Consider the following 19,463-nt stretch of genomic DNA (forward strand, 5'->3'; position numbering starts at 1 on the left):
AATAGTTTTTACCTTTATTTAACTAGTCAGTTACAAACAAACAAATGAGTTAACTGCCTTGCTCAGAGGAAGATTGACACTTCGTCAGCTCGGGGATTTTACCTAGCAACCTCTGATTACTGGCCGTACGCTCTAACCACTAGGCCACCTTGATGTTGTGACTATGTAATGAAAAGACCAATGTCTCAGAGAAATGTTTCAGACCAATGAACAGACCAATGAACAGACCAATGAACAGACCAATGAACAGACCAATGAACAGACCAATGAACCTCCTCCTCCTCTCCCTCGCTCCCTCTCTCCTTTCCTCCTCTCCTCCTCCTCTCCACCTCTCCCTGCCTCCTTCCCACTCTCCTCCTCCTCTCCCACCTCTCCCTGTCTCCTTTCCTCCTCTCCTCCTCCTCCTCTCCCCTCCACCTCTCCCTCGCTCCCCCTCTCCTTTCCTCCTCCTCCTCTCCCCTCTCACCTGGGAAAAGACAGCACTAGAAGAGTAGAGTAGGTCCTATTGATATAGAGCTGATGAAGGAAGCGTTCTCACATAGGCTGTCCGAATATGGATACCGTACATATCTCGACTGAGACTGTCCGAATATGGACACCGTACATATCCAATCACATATTGTCCAGTATTACAGTTTATATTATATTGTCCAGTATTACAGTTTATATTATATTGTCCAGTATTACAGTTTATATTATATTGTCCAGTATTACAGTTTATATTATATTGTCCAGTATTACAGTTTATAATATATTGTCCAGTATTACAGTTTATATTATATTGTCCAGTATTACAGTTTATAATATATTGTCCAGTATTACAGTTTATATTATATTGTCCAGTATTACAGTTTATATTATATTGTCCAGTATTACAGTTTATATTATATTGTCCAGTATTACAGTTTATATTATATTGTCCAGTATTACAGTTTATATTATATTGTCCAGTATTACAGTTTATAATATATTGTCCAGTATTACAGTTTATATTATATTGTCCAGTATTACAGTTTATATTATATTGTCCAGTATTACAGTTTATATTATATTGTCCAGTATTACAGTTTATATTATATTGTCCAGTATTACAGTTTATAATATATTGTCCAGTATTACAGTTTATATTATATTGTCCAGTATTACAGTTTATAATATATTGTCCAGTATTACAGTTTATATTATATTGTCCAGTATTACAGTTTATATTATATTGTCCAGTATTACAGTTTATATTATATTGTCCAGTATTACAGTTTATATTATATTGTCCAGTATTACAGTTTATATTATATTGTCCAGTATTACAGTTTATAATATATTGTCCAGTATTACAGTTTATATTATATTGTCCAGTATTACAGTTTATATTATATTGTCCAGTATTACAGTTTATATTATATTGTCCAGTATTACAGTTTATATTATATTGTCCAGTATTACAGTTTATATTATATTGTCCAGTATTACAGTTTATATTATATTGTCCAGTATTACAGTTTATATTATATTGTCCAGTATTACAGTTTATAATATATTGTCCAGTATTACAGTTTATATTATATTGTCCAGTATTACAGTTTATAATATATTGTCCAGTATTACAGTTTATATTATATTGTCCAGTATTACAGTTTATAATATATTGTCCAGTATTACAGTTTATATTATATTGTCCAGTATTACAGTTTATATTATATTGTCCAGTATTACAGTTTATATTATATTGTCCAGTATTACAGTTTATATTATATTGTCCAGTATTACAGTTTATATTATATTGTCCAGTATTACAGTTTATATTATATTGTCCAGTATTACAGTTTATATTATATTGTCCAGTATTACAGTTTATAATATATTGTCCAGTATTACAGTTTATATTATATTGTCCAGTATTACAGTTTATAATATATTGTCCAGTATTACAGTTTATATTATATTGTCCAGTATTACAGTTTATATTATATTGTCCAGTATTACAGTTTATATTATATTGTCCAGTATTACAGTTTATATTATATTGTCCAGTATTACAGTTTATATTATATTGTCCAGTATTACAGTTTATATTATATTGTCCAGTATTACAGTTTATATTATATTGTCCAGTATTACAGTTTATATTATATTGTCCAGTATTACAGTTTATATTATATTGTCCAGTATTACAGTTTATATTATATTGTCCAGTATTACAGTTTATAATATATTGTCCAGTATTACAGTTTATATTATATTGTCCAGTATTACAGTTTATATTATATTGTCCAGTATTACAGTTTATATTATATTGTCCAGTATTACAGTTTATATTATATTGTCCAGTATTACAGTTTATAATATATTGTCCAGTATTACAGTTTATATTATATTGTCCAGTATTACAGTTTATATTATATTGTCCAGTATTACAGTTTATATTATATTGTCCAGTATTACAGTTTATATTATATTGTCCAGTATTACAGTTTATATTATATTGTCCAGTATTACAGTTTATAATATATTGTCCAGTATTACAGTTTATAATATATTGTCCAGTATTACAGTTTATAATATATTGTCCAGTATTACAGTTTATATTATATTGTCCAGTATTACAGTTTATAATATATTGTCCAGTATTACAGTTTATATTATATTGTCCAGTATTACAGTTTATAATATATTGTCCAGTATTACAGTTTATATTATATTGTCCAGTATTACAGTTTATAATATATTGTCCAGTATTACAGTTTATATTATATTGTCCAGTATTACAGTTTATAATATATTGTCCAGTATTACAGTTTATATTATATTGTCCAGTATTACAGTTTATAATATATTGTCCAGTATTACAGTTTATATTATATTGTCCAGTATTACAGTTCATATTATATTGTCCAGTATTACAGTTTATATTATATTGTCCAGTACTACAGTGTTATATTAGTTAAACAGACATAAAACACCAAGGACAGGATCAAAAGCATTCAGTATGGATACAAAACAACGACACTTGATTTATAAATTAATCTCTGTTACAATGCAGCCGCTGTCTTTGGTGACCTTGAACCTCGGAAGTCAGCTAGCTTCCTACAGCATGATGACATCAGACATATGGATGCTAACCAAATGGCATCCTATTTCCTATACAGTGCACTACTTTAGACCAGAGCCCTATTCCCTATATAGTGCACTATTTTAGACCAGGGACCCATTCCCTATATAGTGCACTACTTTAGACCAGGGCCCTATCCCCTATATAGTGCACTATTTTAGACCAGGGACCCATTCCCTATATAGTGCACTACTTTAGACCAGGGCCCTATCCCCTATATAGTGCACTACTTTAGACCAGAGCCCTATTCCCTATATAGTGCACTATTTTAGACCAGGGACCCATTCCCTATATAGTGCACTACTATAGACCAGGGCCCTATTCCCTATATAGTGCACTATTTTAGACCAGGGACCCATTCCCTATATAGTGCACTACTTTAGACCAGGGCCCTATCCCCTATATAGTGCACTACTTTAGACCAGAGCCCTATTCCCTATATAGTGCACTACGTTGGCAATGAAAGGGTGCCACTGGGGAAGCAGACACACTTCAGAGACTCTCGATGCTTTTTGTCATTCACTTTGGGCGTGGCAAAAAATGGGCTGCTAACTCGCTTTCTTACCAAATAATAAATAATTGATGCGATCACAGATTGTTTGATGGTAAGATAAACTTCATGGATGGAAGAGGCCATGGCAACACTAAAATCAAACATGTAGGTTGCTAATGTCACCAGACAAGCTAGTTGAATTATTTGCATCCATTGATAAACTATGCTGGTTAGAATGCTAATGTTGACGTCACATAGCGCTGATGGTGTTAGCTAGCAATTAGCCAATTGGCTTACAGTATACAGAGCTGACTTTATGTAACGTTAGCATCTGACAAACTAAATGCTAGATGTTAGCTGCTAGAGGTTAGCTTACATACGAATAAAAACACAAGCTGGACACTAGTTGATAGCCCAATACTAGTTGATAGCCCAACACTAGTTGATACCCCAACACTAGTTGATACCCCAACACTAGTTGATACCCCAACACTAGTTGATAGCCCAACATTAGTTGATACCCCAACACTAGTTGATAGCCCAACATTAGTTGATAGCCCAACACTAGTTGATACCCCAACACTAGTTGATACCCCAACACTAGTTGATAGCCCAACACTAGTTGATACCCCAACACTAGTTGATACCCCAACACTAGTTGATAGCCCAACATTAGTTGATAGCCCAACACTAGTTGATAACCCAACACTAGTTGATAGCCCAACACTAGTTGATAGCCCAACATTAGTTGATAGCCCAACACTAGTTGATAACCCAACACTAGTTGATAACCCAACACTAGTTGATAACCCAACACTAGTTGATAACCCAACACTAGTTGATAGCCCAACAAACAGATAACAATTGACCAGGAAAGAAACCAACAAATGTGTGCTGTTGTATCATTTTCTATGAGCCTATCAGGTATCAGCGTCTGTTAGCCTATCAGCAGTTTTTATTCCTCACCATAGACCACTGGGCAGTGGGGCAGCCATCACTATCACTGGGCAGTGGGGCAGCCATCACTATCACTGGGCAGTGGGGCAGCCATCACTATCACTGGGCAGTGGGGCAGCCATCACTATCACTAGGCAGTGGGGCAGCCATAACTATCACTGGGCAGTGGGGCAGCCATCACTATCACTGGGCAGTGGGGCAGCCATCACTATCACTGGGCAGTGGGGCAGCCATCAACACCACTGGGCAGTGGGGCAGCCATCACTATCACTAGACAGTGGGGCAGCCATCACTATCACTGGGCAGTGGGGCAGCCATCAATATCACTGGGCAGTGGGGCAGCCATCACTATCACTGGGCAGTGGGGCAGCCATCACTATCACTAGACAGTGGGGCAGCCATCACTATCACTGGGCAGTGGGGCAGCCATCACTATCACTAGACAGTGGGGCAGCCATCACTATCACTGGGCAGTGGGGCAGCCATCACTATCACTGGGGCAGCCATCAATATCACTGGGCAGTGGGGCAGCCATCACTATCACTGGGCAGTGGGGCAGCCATCACTATCACTGGGGCAGCCATCAATATCACTGGGCAGTGGGGCAGCCATAAATATCACTGGGCAGTGGGGCAGCCATCAATATCACTGGGCATTGGGGCAGCCATCACTATCACTGGGCAGTGGGGCAGCCATCAATATCACTGGGCAGTGGGGCAGCTATCACTATCACTGGGCAGTGGAGCAGCCATCACTATCACTGGGCAGTGGGGCAGCCATCAATATCACTGGGCATTGGGGCAGCCATCAATATTACTGGGCATTGGGACAGCTATCACTATCACTGGGCATTGGGACAGCTATCACTATCACTGTGCATTGGGGCAGCTATCACTATCACTGGGTGGTGGGGCAGCCATCAATATCACTGGCAGTGGAGCAGCTATCACTATCACTGTGCAGTGGGGCAGATATCACTATCACTGGGCACTGGGGCAGCCATCAATATCACTGGGCATTGGGGCAGCTATCACTATCGCTTGGCAATGGGGCAGATATCACTGGGCAGTGGGGCAGCTATCACTATAACCTGGCAGTGGGGCAGCTATCACTATCACCTGGCAGTGGTGCAGCTATCGCTATCGCTTGGCAGTGGGGCAGATATCGCTAACGCTTGGCAGTGGGGCAGCTATCACTATCGCTTGGCAGTGGGGCAGCTATCATTGTACCTGGCAGTTGGGCAGATATCACTATCGCTTGACAGTGGGGCAGATATCACTATCACCTGGCAGTGGGGCAGCTATCACTATCACCTGGCAGTGGGGCAGATATCACTATCACTGGGCAGTGGGGCAGATATCACTATCACTAGGCAGTGGGACAGCCATCACTATCACTGGGCACTGGGGCAGCCATCAATATCACCGGCAGTGGGGCAGCTATCACTATCACTGGGCGGTGGGGCAGATATCACTATCACTGGGCACTGGGGCAACCATCAATAACACTGTCAGTGGGGCAGCTATCACTATCACTGGGCGGTGGGGCAGATATCACGATCACCTGGCAGTGTGGCAGATATCACTATCGCCTGGCAGTGGGGAAGCTATCACTATCACATGGCAGTGGGGCAGATATCACTATAACTGGGTAGTGGGGCAGCTTTCACTATCACCTGGCAGTGGGGCAGACATCACTATCACTGGGTAGTGGGGCAGATATCACTATCACCTGGCACTGGGGCAAATATCACTGGGCAGTGGGGCAGCTATCACTATCACCTGGCAGTGGGGCAGCTATCACTATCGCTTGGCACTGGGGCAAATATCACTGGGCAGTGGGGCAGCTATCATTATCGCCTGGCAGTGGGGCAGCTATCGCTATCACCTGGCAGTGGGGCAGATATCACTATCGCTTGGCAGTGGGGCAGATATCACTATCACCTGGCAGTGGGGCAGCTATCACTATCACTGGGCAGTGGGGCAGATATCACTATCACCTGGCAGTGGGGCAGCTATCACTATCACTGGGGAGTGGGGCAGCTATGACTATCACCTGGCAGTGGGGCAGCTATGACTATCACTGGGCAGTGGGGCAGCTATCACTATCACTGGGCAGTGGGGCAGCTATCACTATCACTGGGCAGTGGGGCAGCTATGACTATCACTGGGCAGTGGGGTAGCTATCACTATCAGTGGGAATTGGGGCAGCTATCACTATCACTAGGCGGTGGGGCAGATATCACTATCACTGGGCAGTGGGACAGCCATCACTATCACTGGGCAGTGGGGCAGCTATCACTATCACTGAGCAGTGGGTTGGAACAGAACAGTACTCTGTTAGAGTGGGAGGGGTGAGAGAGAGAGAGAGAGAGAGGGGGGGGGGTTGAGAGAGAGAGGGGGGGGGAGAGAGAGGAGAGACAGAGAGATAGGGAGAGGAGAGAAAAGCAAAAAACTATTCAGGGAGTAGATGGGGTGGAGGTTTGGGGTAGAAACATAGGCAGTAGTAATCCCAGTAGTAGTAACCCCAGTAGTAGTAACCCCAGTAGTAGTAACCCCAGTAGTAGTAATCCCAGTAGTAGTAACCCCAGTAGTAGTAATCCCAGTAGTAGTAACCCCAGTAGTGGTAACCCCAGTAGTAGTAACCCCAGTAGTAGTAACCCCAGTAGTAGTATCCCCAGTAGTAGTAACCCCAGTAGTAGTAACCCCAGTAGTAGTAACCCCAGTAGTAGTAATCCCAGTAGTAGTAATCCCAGTAGTAGTAACCCCAGTAGTAGTAACCCCAGTAGTAGTAACCCCAGTAGTAGTAACCCCAGTAGGCAGTAGTAGTAACCCCAGTAGTAGTAACCCCAGTAGTAGTAATCCCAGTAGTAGTAACCCCAGTAGTAGTAATCCCAGTAGTAGTAACCCCAGTAGTAGTAACCCCAGTAGTAGTAATCCCAGTAGTAGTATCCCCAGTTGTAGTAACACCAGTAGTAGTAATCCCAGTAGTAGTATCCCCAGTAGTAGTAACCCCAGTAGTAGTAACCCCAGTAGTAGTAATCCCTGTAGTAGTAACCCCAGTAGTAGTAACCCCAGTAGTAGTAATCCCAGTAGTAGTAACCCCAGTAGTAGTAATCCCAGTAGTAGTAACCCCAGTAGTAGTAATCCCAGTAGTAGTAATCCCAGTAGTAGTAACCCCAGTAGTAGTAATCCCAGTAGTAGTAACCCCAGTAGTAGTAATCCCAGAAGTAGTAACCCCAGTAGTAGTAATCCCAGAAGTAGTAGTATCCCCAGTAGTAGTAATCCCAGTAGTAGTAACCCCAGAAGTAGTAACCCCAGTAGTAGTAACCCCATTAGTAGTAATCCCAGTAGTAGTATCCCCAGTAGTAGTAACACCAGTAGTAGTAATCCCAGTAGTAGTAATCCCAGTAGTAGTAACCCCAGTAGTAGTAACCCCAGTAGTAGTAACCCCAGTAGTAGTAATCCCAGTAGTAGTAATCCCAGTAGTAGTAATCCCAGTAGTAGTAGTAACCCCAGTAGTAGTAACCCCAGTAGTAGTAATCCCAGTAGTAGTAATCCCAGTAGTAGTAATCCCAGTAGTAGTAACCCCAGTAGTAGTAACCCCAGTAGTAGTAATCCCAGTAGTAGTAACCCCAGTAGTAGTAATCCCAGTAGTAGTAACCCCAGTAGTAGTAATCCCAGTAGTAGTAACCCCAGTAGTAGTAATCCCAGTAGTAGTAACCCCAGTAGTAGTAACCCCAGTAGTAGTAATCCCAGTAGTAGTAACCCCAGTAGTAGTAATCCCAGTAGTAGTAACCCCAGTAGTAGTAATCCCAGTAGTAGTAACCCCAGTAGTAGTAACCCCAGTAGTAGTAACCCCAGTAGTAGTAACCCCAGTAGTAGTAACCCCAGTAGTAGTAACCCCAGTAGTAGTAACCCCAGTAGTAGTAACCCCAGTAGTAGTAATCCCAGTAGTAGTATCCCCAGTAGTAGTAACACCAGTAGTAGTAATCCCAGTAGTAGTAATCCCAGTAGTAGTAACCCCAGTAGTAGTAACCCCAGTAGTAGTAACCCCAGTAGTAGTATCCCCAGTAGTAGTAACCCCAGTAGTAGTAACCCCAGTAGTAGTAATCCCAGTAGTAGTAATCCCAGTAGTAGTAACCCCAGTAGTAGTAACCCCAGTAGTAGTAACCCCAGTAGTAGTATCCCCAGTAGTAGTAACCCCAGTAGTAGTAACCCCAGTAGTAGTAATCCCAGTAGTAGTAATCCCAGTAGTAGTAACCCCAGTAGTAGTAATCCCAGTAGTAGTAATCCCAGTAGTAATAATCCCAGTAGTAGTAACCCCAGTAGTAGTAACCCCAGTAGTAGTAACCCCAGTAGTAGTATCTACTGGGGTTACTACTAGGGTTTACAGCAGTAGTAACCCCAGCAGTAGTAACCCCGTAGGCAGTAGTAGTATCCCCAGTAATAGTAAACCCGCAGGCAGACTTTAAATATTTTGTTCTTCAGCTTGGGTGTCTCTCCCTCCCAGAACAGATGAGATCTGAACCCTACCTGAGCCAAAACCACACATTTAGACCTGCACAGCAGGGATAAATAAATACATACAGAAATAACTACCAATAAAATGTACACACACACAAATAAATAAAATACATTCAGTCCATTGTGAGACAGAACCCCCTCCCCCCACCAGAGAGAGAGAGATGACAGGGGACAAATGAGCATATTGATGACATCCCTCTTACATTCTTCTGAAGTGAAATAACTTTCACATAGTTGAGTTGTAGCTGAGTTTCAGGGGGTACGGGGTGGGAGAGAGTTTCAGGGGGTATGGGGTGGGAGAGAGTTTCAGGGGGTATGGGGTGGGAGAGAGTTTCAGGGGGTACGGGGTGGGAGAGAGTTTCAGGGGGTACGGGGTGGGAGAGAGTTTCAGGGGGTATGGGGTGGGAGAGAGTTTCAGGGGGTATGGGGTGGGAGAGAGTTTCAGGGGGTATGGGGTGGGAGAGAGTTTCAGGGGGTATGGGGTGGGAGAGAGTTTCAGGGGGTATGGGGTGGGAGAGAGTTTCAGGGGGTATGGGGTGGGAGAGAGTTTCAGGGGGTATGGGGTGGGAGAGAGTTTCAGGGGGTACGGGGTGGGAGAGAGTTTCAGGGGGTACGAGGTGGGAGAGAGTTTCAGGGGGTACGGGGTGGGAGAGAGTTTCAGGGGGTATGGGGTGGGAGAGAGTTTCAGGGGGTACGGGGTGGGAGAGAGTTTCAGGGGGTACGGGGTGGGAGAGAGTTTCAGGGGGTACGGGGTGGGAGAGAGTTTCAGGGGGTACGGGGTGGGAGAGAGTTTCAGGGGGTACGGGGTGGGAGAGAGTTTCAGGGGGTACGGGGTGGGAGAGAGTTTCAGGGGGTATGGGGTGGGAGAGAGTTTCAGGGGGTACGGGGTGGGAGAGAGTTTCAGGGGGTATGGGGTGGGAGAGAGTTTCAGGGGGTATGGGGTGGGAGAGAGTTTCAGGGGGTATGGGGTGGGAGAGAGTTTCAGGGGGTATGGGGTGGGAGAGAGTTTCAGGGGGTACTTGGGTGGGAGAGAGTTTCAGGGGGTCCGGGGTGGGAGAGAGTTTCAGGGGGTACGGGGTGGGAGAGAGTTTCAGGGGGTCCGGGGTGGGAGAGAGTTTCAGGGGGTATGGGGTGGGAGAGAGTTTCAGGGGGTATGGGGTGGGAGAGAGTTTCAGGGGGTCCGGGGTGGGAGAGAGTTTCAGGGGGTACGGGGTGGGAGAGAGTTTCAGGGGGTATGGGGTGGGAGAGAGTTTCAGGGGGTACGGGGTGGGAGAGAGTTTCAGGGGGTACGGGGTGGGAGAGAGTTTCAGGGGGTATGGGGTGGGAGAGAGTTTCAGGGGGTACGGAGTGGGAGAGAGTTTCAGGGGGTATGGGGTGGGAGAGAGTTTCAGGGGGTACGGGGTGGGAGAGAGTTTCAGGGGGTACGGGGTGGGAGAGAGTTTCAGGGGGTATGGCGTGGGAGAGAGTTTCAGGGGGTACGAGGTGGGAGAGAGTTTCAGGGGGTACGAGGTGGGAGAGAGTTTCAGGGGGTACGAGGTGGGAGAGAGTTTCAGGGGGTATGGGGTGGGAGAGAGTTTCAGGGGGTACGGGGTGGGAGAGAGTTTCAGGGGGTATGGGGTGGGAGAGAGTTTCAGGGGGTACAGAGTGGGAGAGAGTTTCAGGGGGTACGGGGTGGGAGAGAGTTTCAGGGGGTACGGGGTGGGAGAGAGTTTCAGGGGGTATGGGGTGGGAGAGAGTTTCAGGGGGTACGGGGTGGGAGAGAGTTTCAGGGGGTATGGGGTGGGAGAGAGTTTCAGGGGGTACGGGGTGGGAGAGAGTTTCAGGGGGTACGGGCTGGGAGAGAGTTTCAGGGGGTACGAAGTGGGAGAGAGTTTCAGGGGGTACGGGGTGGGAGAGAGTTTCAGGGGGTACGGGGTGGGAGAGAGTTTCAGGGGGTACAGAGTGGGAGAGAGTTTCAGGGGGTACGGGGTGGGAGAGAGTTTCAGGGGGTACGGGGTGGGAGAGAGTTTCAGGGGGTACGGGGTGGGAGAGAGTTTCAGGGGGTACGGGGTGGGAGAGAGTTTCAGGGGGTATGGGGTGGGAGAGAGTTTCAGGGGGTACGGGGTGGGAGAGAGTTTCAGGGGGTACGGGGTGGGAGAGAGTTTCAGGGGGTATGGGGTGGGAGAGAGTTTCAGGGGGTACGGGGTGGGAGAGAGTTTCAGGGGGTACGGGGTGGGAGAGAGTTTCAGGGGGTACGGGGTGGGAGAGAGTTTCAGGGGGTACGAGGTGGGAGAGAGTTTCAGGGGGTACGGGGTGGGAGAGAGTTTCAGGGGGTACGGGGTGGGAGAGGGGGGGTCAATAAGCTGCTATCGGCTGGCAGTTAGAGCTAGTTAATTAGAAGATGATGAGACCCTGATCTAAGATCAGTTTTGCCTTATATCTCCTATTGGTTACGGCTAGGACTTGTTCAGGGAAAACTGATCCTAGATCTCTGCTGACGGGATTGTGGCAGTTTGTGCAGAGTGGTCCCTCTATGCTGTCTGAGAGTTTTTAGGTCTGGTGACAGTCGGCAGTTCTCCTACTACCGGGCTACTGTAGCGAGCAGTGTATATAGACGCCTACTGGACAGTTTAACAGTCACACAGACCAGACTAATGCCATGCAGACACAGAACACAGGGAAGCTTCACCTCCCAACAGAGGGACATGGGGGGGGGGGTGAGTTAGGAGCTGGTCAGTTTGGGGGGGGGGGGTAAGATGTGGGGCTAAGGTCCACCTTGCAGGGTCTCTATCAGAGTTTCAGTGATCTAGTCTGGACAGCTCCAGTAGGGGCTCCAAGCCTTTAACAACATCAGAGAGAGGAAGGGTATTTCCTCAGTCCTCCACTCCTCTACTATTTTCTTCCGGTTACCTGTCAACCAAGAAGTTGGTGTTATACCGTCTGAATCCAGCTATACCTCCGTTCTTATCTTGGTGATGTTGACATGGTTTGTGTTAGCCAGCGTGTTAGTGTTAGCATTACCTAGTGTGTTAGCATTAGCCAACAGGGTGCAGTTGCCTGTCTTCAGGCTCTCTGCTCTGAAGTCTTCAGTGCTGTGGTTCAGTGCAGCTTCCTGTATCTCCATGTAGTCTGACTTACTGAGGGGGGAACCACTCCCGCTGCTGCTGCTCTTCTTCAGGTCCTCTGCTGAGTCGGCCTTGGGCACGCTGGGTGTGTTCAGGTACTGCGCCTGCTCCTCGCCCTCCGTCTCCCTGTGGTAGAAGTAGTTGAAGTTGGACACGATGACAGGAACTGGTAAGGCAATGGTCAGCACGCCGGCGATGGCGCAGAGTGATCCAACGATTTTCCCGCCGATGGTGGTGGGCACCATGTCGCCGTAGCCTACGGTGGTCATAGAAACCACGGCCCACCAGAAGGCTTCTGGGATGCTACTGAACTGGGAGTCCGCCTCGTCGGCCTCAGCGAAGTAAACAGCGCTGGAGAAGAGGATGACTCCAATGAAGAGGAAGAAGATGAGGAGGCCAAGCTCCCGCATGCTGGCCTTCAGGGTCTGGCCCAGGATCTGGAGCCCCTTGGAGTGTCTGGACAGCTTGAAGATCCTGAACACCCTGACCAGACGGATGACCCTGAGGATGGCGAGAGACATGGCCTGCTGCCCCGTCTGCCCGTCCTCCGGTTTCTCTGCCAGCTCGGTGCCCAACGTGATGAAATATGGAATAATCGCCACAATATCGATGATATTCATAATGTTACCGAAGAACCCGGCTTTACTAGGACACGCGAAGAAGCGGACGAGGAACTCGAAGGAGAACCAGATGATGCAGAGCGTCTCCAGGATGAAGAATGGATCCGTGAAGTAGGAGGAGGTGAAGGAAGACGAGGAGTTGTTGAAAGGCTGGAACACATTGTTGTCTTCATGGTCGTTCCGGAACACGGGGAGGGTCTCCAGGCAGAAGGACACGATAGAGATCAGGATCACCATGACGCTGATGATGGCGATGATACGGGCCGCGCCGGAACTCTCGGGATACTCAAACAGCAGCCACACCTGTTCAAGTTCACACACACACACACACACACACACACACACACACACACACACACACACACACACACACACACACACACACACACACACACACACACACACACACACACACACACACACACACACACACACACACACTTATCAAATTGACAGCAGATAGAAATTCTCTGAGACATTTGCTAATAACAGAATAAAATATTTATATTGAGTTTATATTGACTAGACAATGTGCCACCAATAAATAACAATTGAATGTACCTGTCTCTGGAACTCATTCTCTGGGAGAGGACGCTCTTCTTCCTTAATGAAGCCCTCATCCTCTCTGAAGATCTCGATGGCCTCCTCACCCAGCTCATAGAAGCGGATCTCCTCTGAAAAGATGTCTAGAGTGACATTAACCGGCCTGCGCAGTTTCCCTCCTGACTGGTAGTAGTACAGGATGGCATCGAAACTGGGCCGGTTCCTGTCAAAGAAATACTCGTTCCTCAGAGGATCAAAGTACCTGGAGAGAGAGAGAGAGAGAGAGAGATTCATTGCAAGTAGTAGATACAACCACAAATGCAGAACAATAACAGATAACATTATAAAAACTAAAGTACCAGTAAAGTATTGAAGTCGCTATCTTATCTCATTCTCTTCTTGGGGTTAATAGTCCAAAAAGCATAGTGTTAACAGGACCATAAAAAGTAAAGTATTGAAGTCCCTATCTTACCTCCGTCTCTTCCTGGAGATAAGCATCTTTCATAGTCCAAAAAGCGTATGAATACACACAAAAGTGTTCTAGAATATTGGAGCGTTGGCTTTCATACTTTTTGAATTCAGCCTCAAACAATTTCTCCAACTGTCAACACATTGAAATGAATAGAGGACGATGCAGCAAGGTTACCAAGGTTACGCAGCAACGGTCGTGGCAACAAACAACAACAGATGACATTGTTGTTTGGTTCATAAAATGATCTACTAATTATTATTATATTATTATCTAATTATCTACTTAGTACAGTTCCATTTCCTAATAAACAACTCTGGACAGGTCTCCCTGGTCTCACATACCCGTAACATACTGTCCTTTCGGGAAAGTACTCAGCAAGTATACAACCGTGTTCTAAAATGGATTAAATAAAACTCCTCATCAATTTACACACAATAATGAGAAATTATAGCAAAAGTTCTTACAAATATAAAAAAACAGAAACACCTTACTTATTTACATCAGTATTCAGACTCTTTGCTGTGAGACTCGAAATGGAGCTCAGGTGCATCCTGTTTCCATTGATCATCCTTGAGATGTTTCTACAACTTGATTGGATTTCAACCGTGGTAAATTCAATTGATTGGACATGATTTGGAAAGGAACACACCTGTCTATATAAGGTTCCACAGTTGACATGTCAGAGCAAAAACCAAGAAATGAGGTCAAAGGAATTGTAGAGCTCCAAGACAGGATTGTGTCAAAGCACAGATTTGGGGAAGGGTACCAAAACATTATCTGCAGAATTTAAGGTCTGCACGAACACAGTGGCCTCCATCATTCTTAAATGGAGGAAGTTTGGAACTCTTACTGGCCAAACTGAGACATCAGGGCCTTGGTCAGGGAGGTTACCAAGAGCCCGATGGTCACTATCAGAATGCTCCAGAGTTCCTCTATGGGAGAACCTTCCAGAAGGACAACCATCTCTGCAGCACTCCACCAATCAGGCCTTGATGGTAGACTGGCCAAATGGAAGCCACTCCTCAGTAAAAGGCACATGGCAAGGCTACCTAAATTCTACCATCATATTTATTGCGCTACGTGCATGGGCAATACGCTCGACCACTGCTACTCTAACTTCCGCGATGCATACAAAGCCCTACCCCATCCTCCCTTCAGAAAATCCGAGCATGACGCCATCTTGCTTCTACCGTCTTATAGGCAGAAATTCAAACAGGATGTACCAGTGACGAGAACCATTCAACGCTGGTCAGACCAATCGGAAGCCACGCTTCAAGATTGTTTTGATCACGAGGACTGGGATATGTCCCGGTCGGCCTTAGAGAACAACATCAACCGCTGACTCTGCGTTCATAAAGAAGTGCATTGGAGATGTTGTTGATGTTGTGACTCTTAAACCCTAACCAGAAACCATGGATGGATTCGCGTAAAACTGAAAGTGCAGCATTTAACCGTGGAAAGAGGTCTGGGAATATGACTGAAAGTAAACAGTGTAGTTATTCCCTCTGCAAGGCAATCAAACAAGCGAAATGCCAGTACAGGGACAAGGTGGAGTCGCAATTCAACGGCTCAGACACGAGATGCATGTGGCAGGGTCTACAGGAATTCACGGACTACAAAAAGAAAACCAGCCACATCACGGACACCGACGTCACACTTCCAGACAAACTAAACATCTTCTTTGCCCCCCCGTCTCCTTCTCCATGGCTGACCCTCTGCTGGCCCAGACGGCATCCCAGCTGGCTGGTGTATTTATGGACACATTCAATCTCTCCCTATCCCAGTCTGTTGTCCCCACATGCTTCAAGATGGCTACCATTGTTCCTGTACCCAAGAACTCTAAGATAGCTGAACTAAATGACTATCGCTCACTTCTGTCATCATGGTGAGCTTTGAGAGACTAATCAAGGATCATATCAGCTCCACCTTACCGGCCACCCTAGACCCACTTCAGTTTGCATACCGCCCCAACAGATCCACAGACGATGCAATTGCCATCGCACTGCCCACTGCCCTAACCCATCTGGGCAAGAGGAATCCCTATGTAAGAATGTTGTTCATTGACTACAGCTCAGCATTCAACACCACAGTACCCTCCAAACTCGTCATCAAGCTGGAGGACCTGGGTCTCAACCCCGCCCTGTGCAACTGGGTCCTGGACTTTTTGACAGGTTGCCCCCAGGTGGTGAAGGTAGTAAACAACATCTCCACCCCACTGATCCTCAACACTGGGGCCCCACAAGGGTGCGTGCTCAGCCCCTTCCTGTACTCCCTGTTCACCCACGACTGCGTGGCCATGCACGCCTCCAACTCAATCATCAAGTTTGCAGACGACACTACAGTGGTAGGCTTGATTACCAACAACGACGAGACGGTCTACAGGGAGGAGGTGAGGGCACTCAGGGTGTGGTTTCAGGAAAACAACTTCTCACTCAATGTCAACAAAACAAAGGAGATGATCGTGGACTTGAGGAAACAGCAGAGGGAGCACCCCCCTATCCATATCAAAGGGACAGCAGCACAGACAAACTGAAATGGTCACAGACAGTGTGGTGAAGAAGGTGCAACAGCGCCTCTTCAACCTCAGGACGCTGAAGAAATTTGTCTTGTCGCCCAAAACTTATACAGATGCACATTCGAGAGCATCTTGTCAGGCTGTATCACAGCCTGGTACAGCAACTGCACTGCCCTCAAACGCAAGGCTCTCCAGAGGGTAGTGCGGTCTGCACAACGCATCACCGGGGGCAAACTACCTGCCCTCCAAGACATCTACAGCACCTGATGTCACAGGAAGGCCACAAGGTCAATCAAGGACATCAACCACCCGAGACACTGCCTGTTCACCCCGCTACCATCCAGAAGGCGAGGTCAGTACAGATGCATCAAAGCTGGGATAGAGAGACTAAAAAAACAGCTTCTATCTCAAGGCCATCAGACTGCTAAACAGCAATCACTAACTCAGATGGGCTGCTGCCTACACTGAGACCCAATCACTGGCCACTTTAATAAATGGATCACTAGTCACTTTATACAATGCCACTAAATAATGTCACTTTATTAATAATGTTTACATATTTTACATTACTCATATCACATGTATATAGTGTGTTTTATACCATCTATTGCACCTTGCCTATGCTGCTTGGCCATCACTCATCCATGTACTTACATGTACTGTTGAAGTGGGAAGTTTACATACACCTTAGCCAAATACATTTAAACTCAGTTTTTCACAATTCCTGACATTTAAACTTCTTATGGCTGCAATCCCAGTAACGGGATGATATGACAACAGCCAGTGAAAGTGCAGGGCGCCAAATTCAAAACAACAGAAATCTCATAATTAAAATTCCTCAGCCATACATGTGTCTTATACCATTTTAAAGGTAATCTTGTTGTTAATCCCACCAAAGTGTCCAATTTCAAATATGCTTTTCAGCGAAAGCTCTACAAACGATTATGTTAGGTCACACCAAACCACAATAAGCACAGCCATTTTCCCAGTGAAAGATAGCAGTCACAAAAAGCACAAATAGAGATAAAATTAATCACTAACCTTTGATGATCTTCATCAGATGACACTCAAATATGACTTCATGTTACACAATACATGTATGTTTTGTTTGATAAAGTTCAAATTTATATAAAAAAATCTGAGTTTACATTGGCGCGTTACATTCACTAGTTCCAAAAACATCCAGTGATTTTGCATAGCCACATCGTTTCAACAGAAATACTCATCATAAATGTAGATGATAATACAAGTTATACACATGGAATTACAGATATACCTCTCCTTCATGCAACCGCTGTGTCAGATTTTAAAAAAAACTTTATGGAAAAAACAAACTATGCAATAATCTGAGACGGAGCTCAGAACAATAGTCAAATTAGCCGCCATGTTAGAGTCAACAGAAACCAGAAATTACATGATAAATGTTCCCTTACCTTTGATGATCTTCATCAGAATGCACTACCAGGAATCCCAGGTCCACAATAAATGCTTGATTTGTTCGATAATGACCGTTATTTTTGTCCAATTAGCTACTTTGGTTAGCGCGTTTGGTAAACAATTCCAAAGTCACGAAGCGTGTTCACTAAAACCTGACGAAATGTCCAAAAGTTCCGTAACAGTCAGTAGAAACATGTCAAACGATGTATTGAATCAATCTTTAGAATGTTGTTAAAATAAATCTTGAATAACGTTACAACCGGAGAATTACATTGACTTCAGATGAGCGATGGAACAGAGCTCCCTCTCATGTGAACGCGCATGGTCAGAGCATGGTCAGGTCATGGCAGACCTGACTAATTCCCCTCTCATTCGGCCCCCCTTCACAGCAGAGGCATCAGACAAAGTTCTACAGACTGTTGACCTCTAGTGGAAGCCGTAGGAAGTGAATACTCATTCATATCTCGCTGTGATTTCAATGGGATCTTGGTTGAAACTCGACCAGCCTCAGAATTTCCACTTCCTGTTTGGATTTTTTCTCAGGTTTTTGCCCGCCATATGAGTTCTGTTATACTCACAGACATAATTCAAACAGTTTTAGAAACTTCAGAGTGTTTTTTATCCAATACTAATAATAATATGCATATATTAGTAGCTGGGACTGAGGAGCAGGCCGTTTACTCTGGGCACCTTTCATCCAAGCGACTCAATACTGCCCCTGCAGCCATAAGAAGTTAAAACTCAACTTTAGCAATATCTGAATTTGCCATTAATCACAGCAAATCCTGCAATCAACCGGATACCATTTTTGTTATCGTTGACAGCCCTAATGATAACCTATATAAGTGGTATAGTTACCTCATCCTCTTTTTGGGGTTAGAGTTAGAGTTATCATCAGTACAGGATAATAACCTATATAAGTGGTATAGTTACCTCATCCTCTTCTTGGGGTTAGAGTTAGAGTTATCATCAGTACAGGATAATAACCTATATAAGTGGTATAGTGGTATAGTTACCTCATCCTCTTCTTGGGGTAAGAGTTAGGGGTATCATCAATACAGGATAATAACCTATATATGTGGTATAGTTACCTCATCCTCTTCTTGGGGTCCCCCAGCAGAGTTTCAGGGAACTGGGAGAGGGTTTTCAGCTGCGTCTCAAAGCGCAGCCCGGAGATGTTGATGACTACACGCTCGCAGCACTCGTGGCTCAGTTCCGGTTCGTATGCGTCGTCCCCCGGGTCCCCTGTAGCAACCGTCATGGTAGAGGAGTAAGGCGGGGCCTGCAGCGTTCAGATGAGCAGCGGGGGGGGAGGGCGCAGTAGCGGAAGGACCGGGGGGGGGGGGGGGGGGGGCAGAGGAACACACAGGTTGGGCAGTTGTGACCTGGAGAAGACAGAACAGGCAGTATTGATCTGGAGAGGACAAAACAGAGAAACAGAAACATATTAACCAGCTTGTTTCACATTCATTTTAAAACACATAATAATCTATATAATGAATAATGTTATAGCTGCGGTACAATCTTGTCTGCTTGTATTAGCCGATTACTGACTCGGTCTCAACCTTTAAGTCTTTATTGAAAACTCATCTCTTCAGTAGGTCCTATGATTGAGTGTATTGTGGCCAAGGGGTGTGAAGGTGAACAGAAAGGCACTTGAGCGATGAACCACCATTGCTGTCTCTGC

The 19,463-nt window shown here is 45.3% G+C and overlaps 1 protein-coding gene across 1 annotated transcript; it reads right to left on the reverse strand.

Annotated features, from left to right (window-relative positions):
• Positions 1-11,362: 11,362 nt before the first annotated feature.
• Positions 11,363-19,097, reverse strand: LOC129861391 (potassium voltage-gated channel subfamily A member 2-like). Its single transcript, XM_055932789.1, has 3 exons — positions 18,868-19,097; positions 13,371-13,614; positions 11,363-13,112 (listed from the first exon to the last, which is right to left on the reverse strand). The coding sequence occupies exons 1-3, from the start codon at positions 19,035-19,037 to the stop codon at positions 12,015-12,017; spliced, it is 1,512 nt and encodes a 503-aa protein (XP_055788764.1). The 5' UTR covers positions 19,038-19,097; the 3' UTR covers positions 11,363-12,014.
• Between the last annotated feature and the right edge of the window lie 366 nt (positions 19,098-19,463).

This window comes from Salvelinus fontinalis, chromosome 8 (genome assembly GCF_029448725.1).
Source record: "Salvelinus fontinalis isolate EN_2023a chromosome 8, ASM2944872v1, whole genome shotgun sequence".
In the NCBI taxonomy this organism is placed as follows: domain Eukaryota; kingdom Metazoa; phylum Chordata; class Actinopteri; order Salmoniformes; family Salmonidae; genus Salvelinus; species Salvelinus fontinalis.